This window comes from Rhagoletis pomonella, unplaced genomic scaffold (genome assembly GCF_013731165.1).
Source record: "Rhagoletis pomonella isolate Grant_MI unplaced genomic scaffold, Rhpom_1.0 Rhpom_scaffold_00039, whole genome shotgun sequence".
Classification (NCBI taxonomy): domain Eukaryota; kingdom Metazoa; phylum Arthropoda; class Insecta; order Diptera; family Tephritidae; genus Rhagoletis; species Rhagoletis pomonella.
This window is the reverse complement of record NW_023458593.1, coordinates 157212-174207: the sequence shown is the minus strand read 5'-3', so window position 1 is coordinate 174207 and position 16996 is coordinate 157212. Positions and strand designations below refer to the sequence as shown.

The following is a 16996-nucleotide window of genomic DNA, read 5'->3' as shown; positions in this document are numbered from 1 at the left end:
AAACTCCTGTTATTTTGTTAAAAAGCTACCCCGATTTTTATAATAATTTGAATTATTGGAATCACGGCCAGTTATGATTAGCTTTTATATAGTTTTTTTTATTAGTTAGTTGAGCTTGGCTTTTCCTAGTTGCAGGCAGTCACAATTAATTACTCTACGCTGTCGGTGCCATAAGCCATCAAAACCGTTTTGTTGTTCCATTCCATGCGCTCAATGTGCTTTGATATATTTTTTGAGGCGAATGAACACAAATTTCCAACATATCGTTAATACTTTTTTAAAAGGGCGTATTTCACATTGTCGCTGAAATAAAAAAAACCACAACTAACTTAATTTTTTTATTGCCTAAAACGATGTGGGGACTTATGATTCGATGAAATGCATCATAATCAATCAAAAAGTGAATTTTGGATTTTTAGGTAGTTAAGCCCTTTCCATACTATGCTAACGATATATTGCATGCCAAGTCCACTCCCCAATAGATATAAAATTCACCTTGAATTAATTCTTATTTAATTTGTGAGCTGGCTGTCAACTTATTTAGTACATATCATTTCATCTTTATTTCGATGCGTGCTAATTTTGACAATTTACACAAAATTAAAATAAATGTTTTTGTTTCTGAGCTGAAAGACTAATAAAAGGGAACACGGAACTTAAGCATAATTAGTTTTATGAGAAAAAAAAATAATTACACGTTTCTAAGAGCATCTCCACAGGCAAAAAGTGCTACAATTTTATGTTTGCCAGATATACGTTTTATCAGTGCACTTGCACAATATTCGCATTCGCAAAAGCTCCGCATTGATTATTGCGAATGCGAAAGCGAATGCGAATGTTAAAATTTATGCGGAAGTTCCGCGGTTGCGAATGCGAATGCGAATATTCGCAACAACCCTGCTTCAAACTAAAAACAAAAGCACCAAGCGCCAAACTCAAAAATTTTCGCGTTTTGAATACCCAATAAATTTGGTGCGAAAAGCATCAAGTTGGCAATAGTGAATGTAAACAAAAGTATTGTATGACGTCAGCGATTGGGTGGCAGCTGTCAAATCGACGAAGAGAGGGTTAGCGGTCCGCAAATGGCGCGACCTTTATTTTCTGGATCGTGGAGTAATAGCAAGTACGTAAAGTATTTACTCTCTCAACACCAGGTAGTATATTTATGCGGAAAAAGAATAACAATTAGTCTGTTCCTTTGAACTTCGGACTAAAACGTGTGGAACTGTCAAACAGTGTTGCCACACATGGGCTTTTCCTACTAAAACTGGTGGGTTTTTTTCCATTTGGTAGGTTGGTAGGCTTGATTGGATTTTGGTAGGTTTCGAGACAATGAGTAATAGTCCAAACATTTTGGCAACCTTTTTTACACGAATATTTCACCTGTGCGTACGATAACGGCGGGCGCAAACATTAAATATAACTGATCCCTAAGTACAAACGTTTACCCTTATTATTGCCAACATACTACACGAACATGCATATATCGTCACCTAAGGGCGAAAAGGTGCCAAGTCCATTTTTTTTTTTTAATTCTTCAGGAGAGACGAAAAATCGATTTAGTTTCGTATTACCAGCCATTCTGCATCAAAAACCAAACTTTGGAAAAAAACGGACTTGGCACCTTTTCAGAAAAGTCTGCCAATGGGCTCGTACCCAACCATATTCCAAGTCTATGTTCGCGGTTGTCATCGTAGAAGGCAAATGAGGCCAGAATAAATATTATTTTAGATATTCAGGCAGCGTTAAAGGCCTTAGAGTCTTTTAAAACGGCATCAAGGCTTGTGAACTCTTGAACCACCTGGGAGCCCACAATAGCGTAACGCTGCGGAGGGTTCAGGGACATGAAGGGTTTGAAGGTAACGAAAGGGCTGACTATCTCGAAAAGCGAGGAGCCCAAATGCGTTTGCATGGTTCCGAGCCATTCTGCGGTACATCCAAATGATACACTGCAGACCTACTTAGGAGCTAGCTGAGAATAATCTCAAATTGCTGCCGACTGGCGAAAGTCAAAGGGAATAAGAAAATAAAAGAGATTCATAACTCTTTCCGCGAGGAACTCCGAAAGACACCTTTGAACTTATAACTCTTACTGGAAACCTGACAGCACCCTGCAAGTTAACGTACCGTTTGAATTAAGTGGGTCTTTCTGCAGAGATGGACTGTAGGTTTTGTGGGCTGGTGAAGGAAACTCCAGAGTATATTCTATTTGCCTGTCCACGTAGATTGATACACCTTGGGGAGCTATTCTCTTCTCCATCTAAAGTTTGGAACATGGCTTCATCCAAAGTGCTGAGCTTTTTAAATAGCCTAAGGTTGGAGTGATAACAATTAGGATTTAGCACAGTATATATTCTTAGGTCACAGCGCAGGTATCTCCGACGTAATAATAATAATAATATCGTCAGTAGACACGAATAAAAACACTCGGGTGTTTTGACGACGAAAAAGGACACGTGAAAGAAATTGAGAAAAAAGACGCGTGAACATGGATTCAACATCAAAAACTCTTTGGGAATTCGTATACTGTTACACTCGCAAACGTAGTTGACCGCGAAAGTAAGTTTATGCGTCTTTCTTCGCCGCCAAAGAGGTTAACGCTGCTTTCTTGCCGTCACCTATGTTAAGAGTCTTTCTTTGCCAACATTTTTTTACGAGTCTTTTTTCGCTGTCAACTTTTGAGCTCGCGTCTTTATTCGTATCTAGTGATGATATGTATCTATGTGTAAAGAGACATAAATTTGGGCAAGTCTGTACAGTAAAATGAATACGTTATACGCTTTTAATTTGTTTTTATTTTACTAGCTGTGGTTAGTTTTACTTAGTGTTATGTTAGCTATGTTTTCATAAATTTGACATTGCAAAAAGAATATTAAGACTCAAAAAAATTTTTGGTAGGTTTTGGTTGGTTATGGTGGGAAACTACAATTTTATTTGTGCTGACAAACTACAATTTTACTCTCTCAAGTGAGAGTAAAACGAGAACAGATGCAGAAATGCACGGGAACGCAAAAAGCACTATTTCCTGTAAAAACATCAGTCGGTTTGTTTACATGTCATTTGTACAACACTGATTTGGCTGAAATATCACTAACTAATTATTAAAATCTATACATATTCAAATATTTCGTTGTTTACTTCCATTTTTTTTTTACAAATATAAGGTTCTTTTCTTTCACCGCTTTCTGTTTTTGTTTGCACATGCAAATCAGCTGATCGCTTGACACTTTTCATCGGAGACGGTTTAGGCGTGTCGCACAGGGGTCAAAGTTCAGATTCCTCTATGGAGACTCAAAAAATTAAAATTAATATTTTTTTCATCTAATACCCAAAATCGATACTACTAACGTCGAAGATGTCACATATAAATTTTGGTCCCCATTTGAGTAGCGTAAGGCGTACAAAAAAAATTAATTTAAATTTTTTGAGTCTCCATAGGGCCCAAATCGCCGAAAACGAAACCAAGGGGAAAATTTTTTTTTCTCAGGTTTCGCAGATTTTGGATTATATCTGGGTCATACATATTCTAAGGTATCGGACAACATCAATATTAACGCGAATCTCCTTCTGTAAAACATGAAAATTCACTTATTCTTGAGACACCTTTAAATAAACGAATATTAAACAAGCACAACATGAAACTAAAGGGTAGTTTATATTTAAGGTCCACCACTTTTTTGCATTATACTTGCCTCTCTTCGCTTGCCTTGTATTATTTTGAAGTTAATAAAAAAAAGTATTCGACAAAAAAATTAGCGAATAGTTTTCTATATGAAAATCAAGTCGGCACTATTTTTTAATGTAATGTAACAGTCCAAAATATTAAAAAGTTTTGTGGCGCGGAATCCACCAAACTAAAAAAAGGAAAAATATAGTTTTCTTCGAGCATTTCGGCCTTATTTCACAGTAAAATAAAGTAGTTCCACATACTCTTCATTACCCATATGTTTTCGGTGGAAAGCTTTTTGTAAAGTAACAGTCTTTTGAACTAATTTAATTCTTAGGTAACCTTTTTTCCTATTTAGTTAAAGATAGGGTTCATTTTACAAGCAACATTGGAAGCTATTCAACGTATTATTGTCCCATAGTTAAAACTGTTATTTTTTCTAACTTATATAAACTGATAAGATAAGAATTACGTAGAAAAATAGAATACGCGAGAATTATATTATTTCAAAAAGGAACGAAGTCAAGAGAAGCGAAATAAGAAGCGGAAAGAAGAAGGTTTTCCGATTAAATAATAAAAATCTATTGGAATTATTTCGGCTATTTTCCTAGTACTACTATTATTCTACAAAATGCCGACTCCTCGAATCTAACATTTGAAGGGTAAGAATAGTACTAAATAGCATAGAGCAAACAAAATAAGCCATTAAAGCCGTTTTTCGTGAAATACAATTCTAAGATCGAGTTCGAGTTCTACGCAGAAAATTACTTCGGAAACGACCTACGGCTGCACAGCATCAGAAACTTTGCAATCTGTATTCATAATTATCATGTTCTTAATTTCTTTGAATTACTTGTCACATCGCAAGACTACTGAATTCATGCTACTCATGATACAAAAATAGAAGGTAGTTTCATTTATTGACATTCGTTGTTGTTGCCGACCACTTGACTTTTAATAAGTTTATGACATTTCATTAAAACCATGCTACCAGATTGACTAGCAGAAAAATTTTTGTTTCTTGAAAAAGTAAAAAAAAAATTTAAGTTAGTGAAGTTGGATGAAAACATTAAAAAGTCTTGCGCGTTTTCAAACTGAAGGAATTGGATACACCTGTGCAAACGTTCGAAAATGAAGTTTTTTGGATAGAGGATAGAGTACGTAATACGATTTAATGCAGTTTGATGACAAATTGCTGACACAAAATATTTTTAAACCTCTAACCGATGTACCGTTATCCGTGGAAGAGGGTGGAGATGGAGTTAAAATGATGCCATGCAACTTGAACAGTACCAATTTTGGATTCTCGGAATTTTTTGTTAAGGTGTGGCGCTGCTCAAAAATATATATGCATAAATATAAGCAAGAAACCAGGTATTTGTGACAAGAATTATCCACATAAGATGAAAACTACTGCAGTTTCATTTTAGAAAGTTTTTGTTTCTAGAAAATGGCATAAGTAAGACAGTTTGGTTACGGTTCGGATATTTGTACCAGGGTTGTTGCGAATATTCGCATTCGCATTCGCAACTGCGGAGCTTCCGCATTAATTTTAACATTCGCATTCGCTTTCGCATTCGCAATAATCAATGCGGAGCTTTTGCGAATACGAATGTTGTGCAAGTGCACCGATAAAACGTATATATGGCAAACAAAATGACAAATTGTAGCCAATATTTTTGCCTGTGGTCGTGGGAGTATTTCTGTAACAAAACTGTTCATATTTATCAACTTAAGCAAAAATGTATTTAAACTTATTATTTCTTCGGCTATATAACTGAGCAATCAATGGGCAGTCATGCAAGTTCCAACTTCTACTTGACCTTTGACGTACGTAAAAGGGAACCTAGCCTTTTTAACAATATTTTTTGTTTTCTCTTCTTTCAATACCTGCATTGGTTTCTTTCTTTAATATTATTTTTTTGGACCAATTTAAAAAAAACTACTAGACACAAAAAAAGAAGCTGTGCACTGTAGATCTTAACCAAATTTTCGTGATTTGCCTTTGATGTTACATATATTCGTTTCAATAATTTCAAATGGGGCTCTTTGGGGAATTTATTTTTAGCAAAAAATTAAAGAACAGTAATTTTGTTTACTTGTCGGGCAATATTTTTTCGGATGGATATATACTGTCCCTTCTTTGCTATTTAAAGTCAAAGAGTAAGCTCCTTCAATAGGGATTTCCAGCTGAAATGATCAACGTCTGGCTATAAAGAGGAGCGATGCTCAAATAATTAAAAGACTTATAGGTCTGACCTTTAATAAGATAAGAATTACGTAAGTATCTGAGATTCAAATGTTTTTAAAAAACGGGGTGCTTTTTTAAAAAATAACAGTGTTCTTATCCGATTCCGCTGACAGCCACGACTTTGAAAACAGAATTTTGTTCAAATTTTCATTTCAGGGAAACAATAATTTATTTTCCATATCCACCTATTTAGCTCGCTATAGGCACGGATTGTTCAAACCAGTCCCAGAAGAAAGTATTCAAAATGAACTACAAAAACTAAAATCGAAAAACGCTGATGAAGTTACAGATTCCCCAAATTCTGAAACAGCCAAAGGAATGACAATGGAGAACTATTTTTAAAAAGCTTTAGAAAAACCTGACACATCTGGTTTGCCTTGTAAGCGCTTTTTAAACAACGATCTCGCCATTATGCTAGATTCTAATTGTTTATTAAAAATACTTGACATCCGCATTCGCGGTTGTTAGCTTTTAGATATTCGCATACGCATTCGCATCCGCGGATGTCTAAAATTCCACATTCGCAACATCACTAATTTGTACAATGATTTTGGGTTATCGTGTTCAAACCCGTGACCCGAATCAAAAAATTTTAACATATACGTCTAGCCAAAGGACTAAGCTTTAAGTTAAAACAAAGGTTTCGGTTTAAAATATGCACTTTTTTTGTAAATTTGTACTGTGGATGGCGTAACCAGAGTTGGACTGATGAGGTTATTTTCACTAGCGCGGCCGAAGGCTACCAAAATGGAAAAGAGTACCCACTGCTGATGGCCTAACACGAGTTTAATTTTTCTTTGCGAAAATGCTAATTTTACCCCATTTTGAAATGGGCCCCGAGTGTCTGTAGAAGGGGCAGGGAGGCGAAGGGTGAATTATCTTAAAGTTTATACTGTTCTCTTTCTAGTAAGTTTTTGGTGACACGCACCTTCCGTTTCCGCTCCCCACCAAAAAATCATTTTACAAATAACCGAACATTTCCAACGCACAACATTAAACCCTCTGATGTATTGTTTCATTGATATCAATGTGGCAAGGTAGCTCATAATTTTGTACAATTTATGAAACTTCAAAAACTTATTTTTTGTCAAAAATTTTGAAATGAAACTACCTTCTTTTTGTATCATGATGCTACTTATTGCATAAAACACACTAAAAACGATTTAAATACCTAATTATAATCCTATCGCTACACGTATATCGCACAGGTAACGTAACAGTCTTTTTCTGTAACGTACCAGTCCGACTATTTTTTACAAATATTGACCTCAAAATTAATTTTATAAGTTCAATTAATACGTAGTTCTTGAATTCCATCCTGAAGCTAGGAAACTGTGTACCAACTTTTGACAACATTATATTAGGAGAGCAGACTTTTTCAATAATATAAAGCAACTTTAAAAAGTACTTCCAAAAATTGTAATGAAACAGTCCACTGTTGAAACATCCATAACTCCTAAACAACAGGAGTTACAATATATGTTTGTATGTATTAAATAATGCCACATACTTATGCTTTCCGATGCAAAAAGAAAAATTATCCGAAAATTGTATTCTCGCGAGTTTCAGCGGTATTTAAAAATCAGTGTGAGCCAAAATGTAATGTAACAGTCCGCGTTTTGGGCCATAGGGGAATCTGAACTTTGACCCCTGTGCAACACGCCTTAACAGACTCCAATCGAGACCAAAATTTATACGTGATATCTGCGCCTACAGTAGTATCGATTTTGGGTATTAGATGAAAAAAAATTTATTTCAATTTTCTGAGTCTCCATAGAGGAATCTGAACTTTGACCCCTGTGCGACACGCCTTAACTGTCTCCAATCGGGACTAAAATTTATATGTGTTATCTTTGACCATTGTATTAGCGACTGAGGGGGTGAGACTTAAAATTTCATTTTTAAGGGCCACCCTAGTGTATATACATATGTAATACATGTAAGTAAATTATCCGCAGTTTCGAGCTCAACTCCCTAATTTGTAATTAGAAAAAGCCTTGAGCCATACAAAATAATTATAAAATAATCTCAGGTTAAGCCGACAACTTTTAGTTATATCGATTATATTTGCGAGGAAGAGGAGAAATGTCAAATGTAAAAGTAAACAAAAATGTACGCTATGTACGTCTTCTCCTTGGTTTTTAAAGGTATTTTTAGTAAAATATTAAGTTAATATATATTTAAATTGCTTAATATAGCAGAAAAAAGTGATTGCGGTGGCACAGAGAAGAAACTTAACTTTTTTTTCCGTAAGTTGTGAGAAGTACAAGAAATTTTACGGCTAGTAATCTGAGATTTGCCTGTGAAAACGGGGTGATTAACAATCGAACTTTGGTTGCGATTATAGTATTTATATGTAAACGTATTTTTATGATTCGCCGAGCCGTACGCATATGTTTACACATCAATTTTCATGAGTAAGGGTATTCGAGTTGGACCCCAACTTTTGGGTATATATCGTAACGAAATCAACCACAGAATGTAGCGTTAAAGTTTTCCTTTCAATTATAGATAATGAAACTCTTGTTCGTAAATGCACTACTGATTCCTTACTACAAAGCAACAGTCTCTTGTATTTATAATATTAAAGTGAAGCAGGTTGTAGATAGGAAGAGAGTACTGCGATGAAAACTTAGATACTAAAGATCTCGGTTACCGTTAATCTTTACATATATGTAATACTTACCTCGCTCCCAGTGAATTTTATCGATGGGGTAGCCAGCAACTGGACATTTCACAACTAAGTCGGAGCCCGATATACCAGTTATTTTCGGCATTTCTCGAATAAATGGAAGCCCGTAGATATTCACTTTGGCACTATGCGACACCCTATAAAAAACAAGGGAATATATAGTGAGAGACCTTATGAGAAAAGTATCGATGCTAGTACTTATATAAAAAGGATTCGATGGCAGTACTCATATTTACAACACGAGTCAATAATATTAATTTCAACTATTTTTTTTAATCAAAACTCAAATTGCTTTGCTTTTATGACCTGTTCCTATTTATAAATTCAATAGGCACTGCTTTTACAAGTTTAAGCCCGAACAATCAAGCTTTTATTTGAGATTTTTATACCCGACCGCACTTGTGCACAAGAATATTATAATTTTGTTCGCATAATGGTTGTTTGTAACAGCCAAAAGGAATCGAGACAGATATAGACAAATGTATACATAAATCATCTGACTAAAAATAAATGTCGATTAAGCCAGCAGCTGGAGCAACAATTGAGATATCTCAATGAAATTTGGTATGTAGGTTTCCCTTTATCCAAGGTAGGTTGCTATTGAAAATGGCCAAAATCGGCCTGTAACCACGCCCACTTCTCATATAAAGCTATTTTCGAAAAATGCAAAAACTACGATATTTCAGTAAATGTTGGATCCAAATTGCTGAAAATTAGTATGTAAAGTAAAATTTTGGTACAAAATAATATTATGAAAATTTTGGAAATGGGGCGTGACCCCGCCCACTGATGATGAAATACTGTATCTTAGTAGCTTGCTTGTGTCAGCTAAGACATTGGTTGAAAAACTTTGAAATTGGGCAATACACACGCTCACCTCGCATACACTCAGAAAAAGGTTTAGTTATAATTACCAAGATTTGGTTATAGTGACCAAGTGGCATAGTTGGATATGACGAAATAAATATCTAGTTCACGAAAGTCTGCAATTTGCTTGAGACTTCTAGTTGGGACAAATGTATATTTGTTAATAATTACAAAACGACTACCTTGAGTGGACAATATTGTTAGTTGAATAAAATCATTGTTGAGCAAATATAAACAATGATTTGGTTGATACAAGTTTTCAATTAATTTTGTGAACCTGCTGTAGACTTGAATCAGCTAACCGTTTATTATTGGAAAAAAAGTTTCAGTTTGACACAAATAAAAATTTAATCGATGGTTTTTGTGTTAATTTCTTCTTTTATTTGCATATATTAAGCATAAAAAATACATACATATTTACATAAATAGTTACTAGTGTAAATAATACATATGTATATGGTGGTAAGAATTTCCTAAAAAGAAACGATGAAACAGGAATAGTCGTGCGAAAACCAAGGTCAATATCTGCTGGAAGTGCTGGTTTAAGTATACTGCTTTGCTTTTTCCTTGGCTAAATAGATACTTTCAAATTATAATTCACATGAATTATATATCCACTGAAAAACCCCGGTTGGCATCAAACTTTATATTTTTAAATAAGGCTGACTTCCAAAACGTATCAATACAATGTTTGGACACTGTTATACTGCGGTATTCAAACTGTTTGTATATGCAGAGTTGCGACACATTGCAACCATATACATTGCATATTTTAAATATTCAATATAGCAATGAACAATTTTTCTGAATTTTCCATTTCTAAAACACCAATGCTAACCGATAACAAACGAAGCATCAACTTTGTTTCTGATGCGCTGATTGCTCGAGCGATGCGTTTCGATAACTTTTCGGCTGCGTTTTGGAACAGTATACATTGTCAATATTTTGTAGTTCGGCGTTATGGAACCTTATACTTTGTACGTATGCAAAGCAATTGACGTTTTGGAAGTCAGCCTAACTATGCGCACACCGAAACAACTCGCGGCGATGGCAAAACTGAAACTGAGACAAATAAGCCTGGGCATTTCATAGCACACACTTTTCTTTCTCTACATAGCAGGGATGAAAAGTGGAAATTTCAGATTGTACCTAATATCATAAAATAAATGTACCTAAATGAGACAGATTGTACCTAAAAAAAGTTATATAATTTATTTGTAGTTTTTTTTTATAAATTTTATTTAAAACATAAAAACAAAAGATGAATTTACTTTAAACATGATTAGGTTTTTTTTTAACTGGGCCTATATCTAGGCCAGAGCTTCTTAAAGTGTGTTCCGCGGAACCCAAGGGTTCTGGAGAAAAGTCACCGGGATTTCGCGAGATCTATTTTGGTATGAATAAGCACGGCGGTCGGTTTGAGTTGCAAACAGAAAGAAAAGTTCTATAAACAGCTTGACCGAGATGCAATTATCTATTTTCAAGTATACATACATATGTACTTGTAGTTGGTATAATTGCCGTACAGAGTGCCATGCCTACATAAGAGCGTTGAGCTTGCGGTTGCTACCTTGTTTTTTTCTAACCGGTTTGTGTTGTTGGCCGCTGTAGCCAAAGAGTTATATAAAACTTTCTACAAGGAACTAGAGCTGCAAAACTATCGATGACACTATCGATAGTATCGATAGTTTCAATTTGACACCACTATCGATGAATGGTAGCCACTATCGCAGAAACCTTCAAATACAAATAATTGCCAAGAATCAACAGTGAGACCTAGCTACTTCAAACTACAAAAGTACATACTCAAACATTTTCTAAGAAACCGAATTAAAAAGCTCGAAATTTTTATTACTCGAAAAACTCGAATTTTCCTCGTTTTTGTAAATTGTTTAAAATTTAGACTTGCAACGTGTTGTTTTTGTTACTTAAAATAACTTATTTATTATTTTTAATAAACCACGCCGAAATGGTGTTTAAAACTAACATTTCTGTTTTTTCTACTAATATTACTATATTCAATATAAGTAGTGCCCATATTTTTTCTCTTACCGATAGTATCGATACTATCGACTGGTGATGCCCAAAACTATCGAAAATATCGAATGGTCCAACCATCGATAATTTTGCAGATCTACAAGGAACGCGATGAATTGCCAAATGAAATGTGAAATATCATTACTGGGCACTTGGTAAATCACCTGAAATATTTTTCAGATTATTTTTCGGATGGGAGTAGTAATATTGGTTTGGTAAAAAATCCACACATTTGAATCTGTGTCTCTGAAAGAGTTTTGGGTAAGTGTTAAGAGTAAATATCATTAAGTCGCTAAACAGGCCATCTTAACTTTGCTTGCTTCTGTCACAACGTAATTCAAGTCGAAATTGAATGCTACCCTAGAAATGCGCATACAGCTTTCAGACATTATATCGAACTACTATTTTATACAATAGTTAATAAGAGTGAAACAATTTCATTCTTCACATTAAAATTTAAAGTATGTATACTATTTCTAGTAAAAGTTTTTATTCATATTTAAATTGCACTGCCTTCGATTTTTAGTAATTTCATATGGGGTTCCATAAAATGAAAGGTGATTTGTAAGGGTTCCATCATCTTAAAAGTTTAAGAACCCCTGCTATAGACTATAGTCTAATGGGAATCGTAGAAGCGTTGTTTTTGTCTAATTTTGACTACTGATAATATTAGCGAAAAAAAACAAAAAACACACTTATCCGATTCCTTTTAATAGGTGCAGCAAGTCTAGAGAAAATAATCAAATTGCCGTAAGTAACTTCGAAAGCATTTTAAATATATGTATGTATGTATTTTCATAAATCAAAAAGCGAATATGGGTCAAATAGCTATAGTTCTCATCTAAAGAAAATATGAAATTTGAAGACATCCTAGGCACTGGACTGTATGGGCGAATAAAGGCTGGTTTTCATTATGTCATATTTTGACAACAAAATTTGTCGACATATTTTGACACAACTTTCTTTCCCTTATAACTACCTTTATCGATGATATTATGGGCCAAAAACTTACAAATAGCCGTTTTAGCAGCGCATGTACACGCCTGAAAGCCTATTCTGATCTAAATCAATCAAAAGACTATTTTTAGACCCATTGACAATATGTTTTCGCTCATTTGACCGCAAATGCCATTGAATTAATAGGAAAAAACTACGAATTTGAGAAAAGCTAATTTTTCGTAGTAGCTGCTCTAAATGCAATGTAAAATGTTTAAGATAATACATAATATAACTTTTTTAATTTCTTCCTATTGACCACTTTTCTTTATAATTGTTTATTCTTCAAAATGAAAGCGAAGCTTTTCCCGTGCCTATAAGTAAATATATTAGCACGGTAAAGGAAAAAAAAAACTAAAAATGCATCTGATCAAAAGATGATTGTACCTAAAATCTAGTGACTGTACCTAATGTACCTTTAAGTCATCAAACGTCGGAAAAAGGTACAATTGTACCTACTTTTTCATCCTTGCTACATAGCGCAGTGATCGACATGGCATAGCTTACTGAGCGCTCTCTGACCACACGCGTGTTTCACCCATATGCCCTAAACAGAATTGCACCGGATAGCGGGTTGACGGGTACCCGCTGTCAAAATTAGAACGTATTAAATGGCATGAAGTGGCACAGAATTGCGGCGGGGACGGATTTCTTGCCGTTGGTTTTTTTACGGCGGGAAAATATTTAGATTCATTTCTATTTTTCCCGTCGGGTCGAAGACACAGGGTTGCTTTTCTGACCATTTAATGTCAATTTGCTTGTTTACAAACAAAAGCAATATTTATTAAATTTTAATAATATAATTAATTTAAAAAGAAGCAAAGTTTTCTTCATATCGAACAATGAGCTTCAACGAGGTGTTGATAGAGGAGGTGCGAAAATATCGGTGTATCTACGACTTATCTCTGAAGGACTACCGAAATGTGCAGAAGAAGGACCAAATTTGGGAGGAGATTGGGAAAGTGCTAAATGTAAGCTGTAAGTATTATGAAGTGCGTAATGTGCGAGGTAGCTTCATGCTCGAGACAGGCCATGTGGCCCCCGGGAAATACCAGCTGAACCTCGTCACAGCCGCCGTGCTGAAGACGTACTGTGGTGTCCGCTGGATTTTTGGTGGAGGTGGTGTTGCTGTTTTTATTGGTGCAGTTGTTGTTGTTGACGATGCTGCTGGCACTGTTGCCTCCAATCTTCTACATCAACGCCAGCATTCCATGCCGGCAGTTTTAGATGTAAAATGTTTAAAAGTGCGTTCCCATAATAAGCGGTAGTAAGGTTAGGAGGTTTTACAGGAAAAGCTGTTTTTGTCTTTAATAAACCACATGTGACGTGGCGTACGAGAAAATATTTTCCTGTAAAACCTGCCAATATCACTGCCGTAGGAATGCACCTCATAATTTAAATCACTTATATGTATTTACTACTGATGGACAAAAAATCACTATCGGCGACTTTTTCACAGCGATTTTCACAGTGATTAAAAATATTAAATCACCGTTTTCCTATTTTTTCATTCTACCTCGTGTGGCATCACTATTACTGTTGAACCATTCACAATTGCATCAATCGCTGTAACTGGTAAACAGTACTGCCGTAATGTTTTAAATTAAGATCTTCATTAAAAGGGTAAAAGCATGCTTGATACAAGTACTATCTTCGCGAAGTTTTGTTTCATGTATTTTATGTACATATTAGGTTTGGAGTGTTTCGCTTTATTGTAATAAAGTCACTTTACTTTTTACAACTCTGTAAAAATCTATTTATTAGCTTAAAGGCCGATAAATTCGACGGCTATTAAATTTTTCTCCCAAATCCCCCTAAAATACTTCACTTGTTTGGATTTCTACTTTAATCGGAGTTTCACTAACGGCAACACTACGGACCAACGTTTTCCGTTGAAAACACAAACCAATTTTTTGCTGGTGGCAAATTCGCTTTAACTAATTGAATAAAAGCCATGGAGAAACGAAAAAGGAGTGAACTTTGGAAACTATTTACAGCAATTGACGGATGTTACGCGAAATGTAATGTATGTGCTGCTAAGTTGTCTTGTAAGACAAGTTTATCGAATCTAAAAAGACATTTAAAAAGCAAGCATCCAACAGTAGCTCTCCCTTCAGTACTTCCACAGGTTAGTTGCATACGTTTTGTTTCAAAAACTATTTTAACGGTTTTTCATAAATGTTTATAGAGTAGTAAAAATGGTGGTGATAATGTTGAAGACGTCGTTGTGGAGACAGATGTTAATATCATACGAGATTCGGAAAGTGCAACAAGCCGGCAGCCAAAAATTTCTTCTTTCGCTAAGTTGCCGTTAACAAAAGCGAACAAAGAAATGATAGACTGTAAACTCCTCGATTTATTCACTGAAAGTTTTCAGCCATTCCACTTGGTAGAGGAAGAGCCGTTTAAAAAATTTGTCAAGTCTTTAAATCCCAACTACGAATTACCCAACAGGTATCTCATTTCTCGCACGCTGCTACCAGCTTTATATGAAAAATGCAGAATTTCTGTACAAAAGTGAATGGCTAAAATACAAAAAGTTTGCTTGACGACAGACTGCTGGACGTCTTGCAACAACGATAGCTACATGGCTGTTACTGCGCGCTACATAAATGAAAATTTTAAAATGGTCTCGACACCTCTAGGATGCCCGCAAATGTTGGCAAGTCACACTTCCGAAAATTTGGCCACTGAGCTTAAACAAATTGTAACAAGTTGGGGCATCGAAAAAAAAGTAATCCTTACGGTTTCTGACAACGCAGCCAATATAAAATCAGCAGTTGAAAACAATTTGAAATGGAAACATTTGGGATGCATGGCACATACGCTAAATTTGAAAGTCAAAGACGGATTTAAATGTAGCGATGAAATTAATTTAGTCATCCCCAAAACCAAAACAATTGTCGGCTTTTTCAAACGAAGTTCAACTGCCAATTTAAAACTAATCGAGTATCAACGAAACCAGGGTACGTCTCAGCCACTTAAGCTTCTGCAAGATACTCCAACACGTTGGAATAGCACGTTTTACATGTTAGAACGCTTTCTGCAGCTTGAGTAGGCTATAAAAACAACAATTGCTTTAAGCAATGCTGATCTACCTTTGTTAAGCTTTAAGCATATAGTAAGAAACTAGCCAAACATTGGCTGCCAACACATTTTGCGATCCCCGATTTAAGTTAGTTCCATTTCATGAGCCTGAAAGGGATTGGGTGAAAAAAGCATAATTGCAGCCCTTTCAGAAAAAACTGGACAACAGCACGACATAAACAACAATCAAGAGACTGGCGATAATGCGGATGAGTTTTCTGTGTGGTTTGAGCACGACAAAAAAGCAGCAAACGTTGTGCCACAAGGAACACCTACGTCAAAAGCTATTATAGAGGTGCATAGATATCTGGAAGTAGGGATAATTTCTAGAAAATCAAATCCTCTTCAAATCCTTTTCAAAATACTCATCTATACAATAAATGTTTATATAACTTATATTTACATTTTCAGCAACAAAGAAACTTGTCAGTTTTTATTTAAAAATGTAATAATATGAAACTAATATACATTTAAAGTTTTACGAATTGCATTTTAATAACAGTATTATAAAATTATGGAGTGCTTATTACGTTGGTCTTCGGCTTTTTTAATGGATGTATCAAGCTGTACCATCGAAAATTCACATAATTCTAAAATAGTGATTCGAATCACCGATTAAAGTCACTGTTTTCAGGAAATCACAGTAACAGTTTTCACAGTGATTGTAAAATCACCGTTTTGCTCATCTCTAATATTTACTTACCTGAGTGTATTTATTTTATATGGAATAACATCTTAGCGGACAGTTGTAGACGGCGATGGAAGACTCTTCGGGACACATACAAAAAAATAAAGCGCGGAAATGGGCTAGCCTCCGGCAGTGGCGCACTAGTACCCAGTAAAAAATAGAAGCTCCAAGAGACTTTATCCTTTTTGGATGATTGCAAAGATTCGAGGGCGTAAGTTTGCATAAGTAAGAATAGGTCCCGTTGTGCTATAAAAAAAAAATATATATATAAAGTGGGTGTGGTTCGCCCTGTCCCACTGATTCTAAAAGTAACAAGTAAGAAAGTCTAAGTTCGGGCGGAGCCGAACATTAAATACCCAGCGCAAATATTAAATATACATATGTTTTTCACCTTTCCGAAAGCTACCGCTACATGGTAAGCCGGGGTGTATAAATTTTGAGTAAATTAGCGTTCTTAAACTTCGAAATATTGGAGTTTCAAACATTTCTGAAATTTACCGTTATATGAAAAGCGGCCGTAATTTTAGTCCGATTTCAATAATTTTCAACGTTTTGCTTTTATGTGCCAAGCAGAATAAAAATACCGAGTTTGGTATAAATTGGTAGAACGGTTACCGAGATACATATATGTGATCATAAGTGGGCGGTGCCACGCCCATTTCCCAAAATTTTATCATAAACGTATTTCTTGGTAAAGGATTGTTGCATGCA

The 16996-nt window shown here is 35.2% G+C and overlaps 1 protein-coding gene across 1 annotated transcript in view; it reads right to left on the bottom strand.

The window, feature by feature from the left end:
- Window positions 1-16996, bottom strand: part of LOC118749741 (Down syndrome cell adhesion molecule-like protein Dscam2) — a 266791-nt gene that overhangs the window by 127689 nt on the left and 122106 nt on the right. Inside the window, exon 3 of the mRNA XM_036484519.1 lies at window positions 8605-8747. Coding sequence (XP_036340412.1) covers window positions 8605-8747 — 143 coding nt within the window. The remainder of the gene's footprint in view (window positions 1-8604; window positions 8748-16996) is intronic.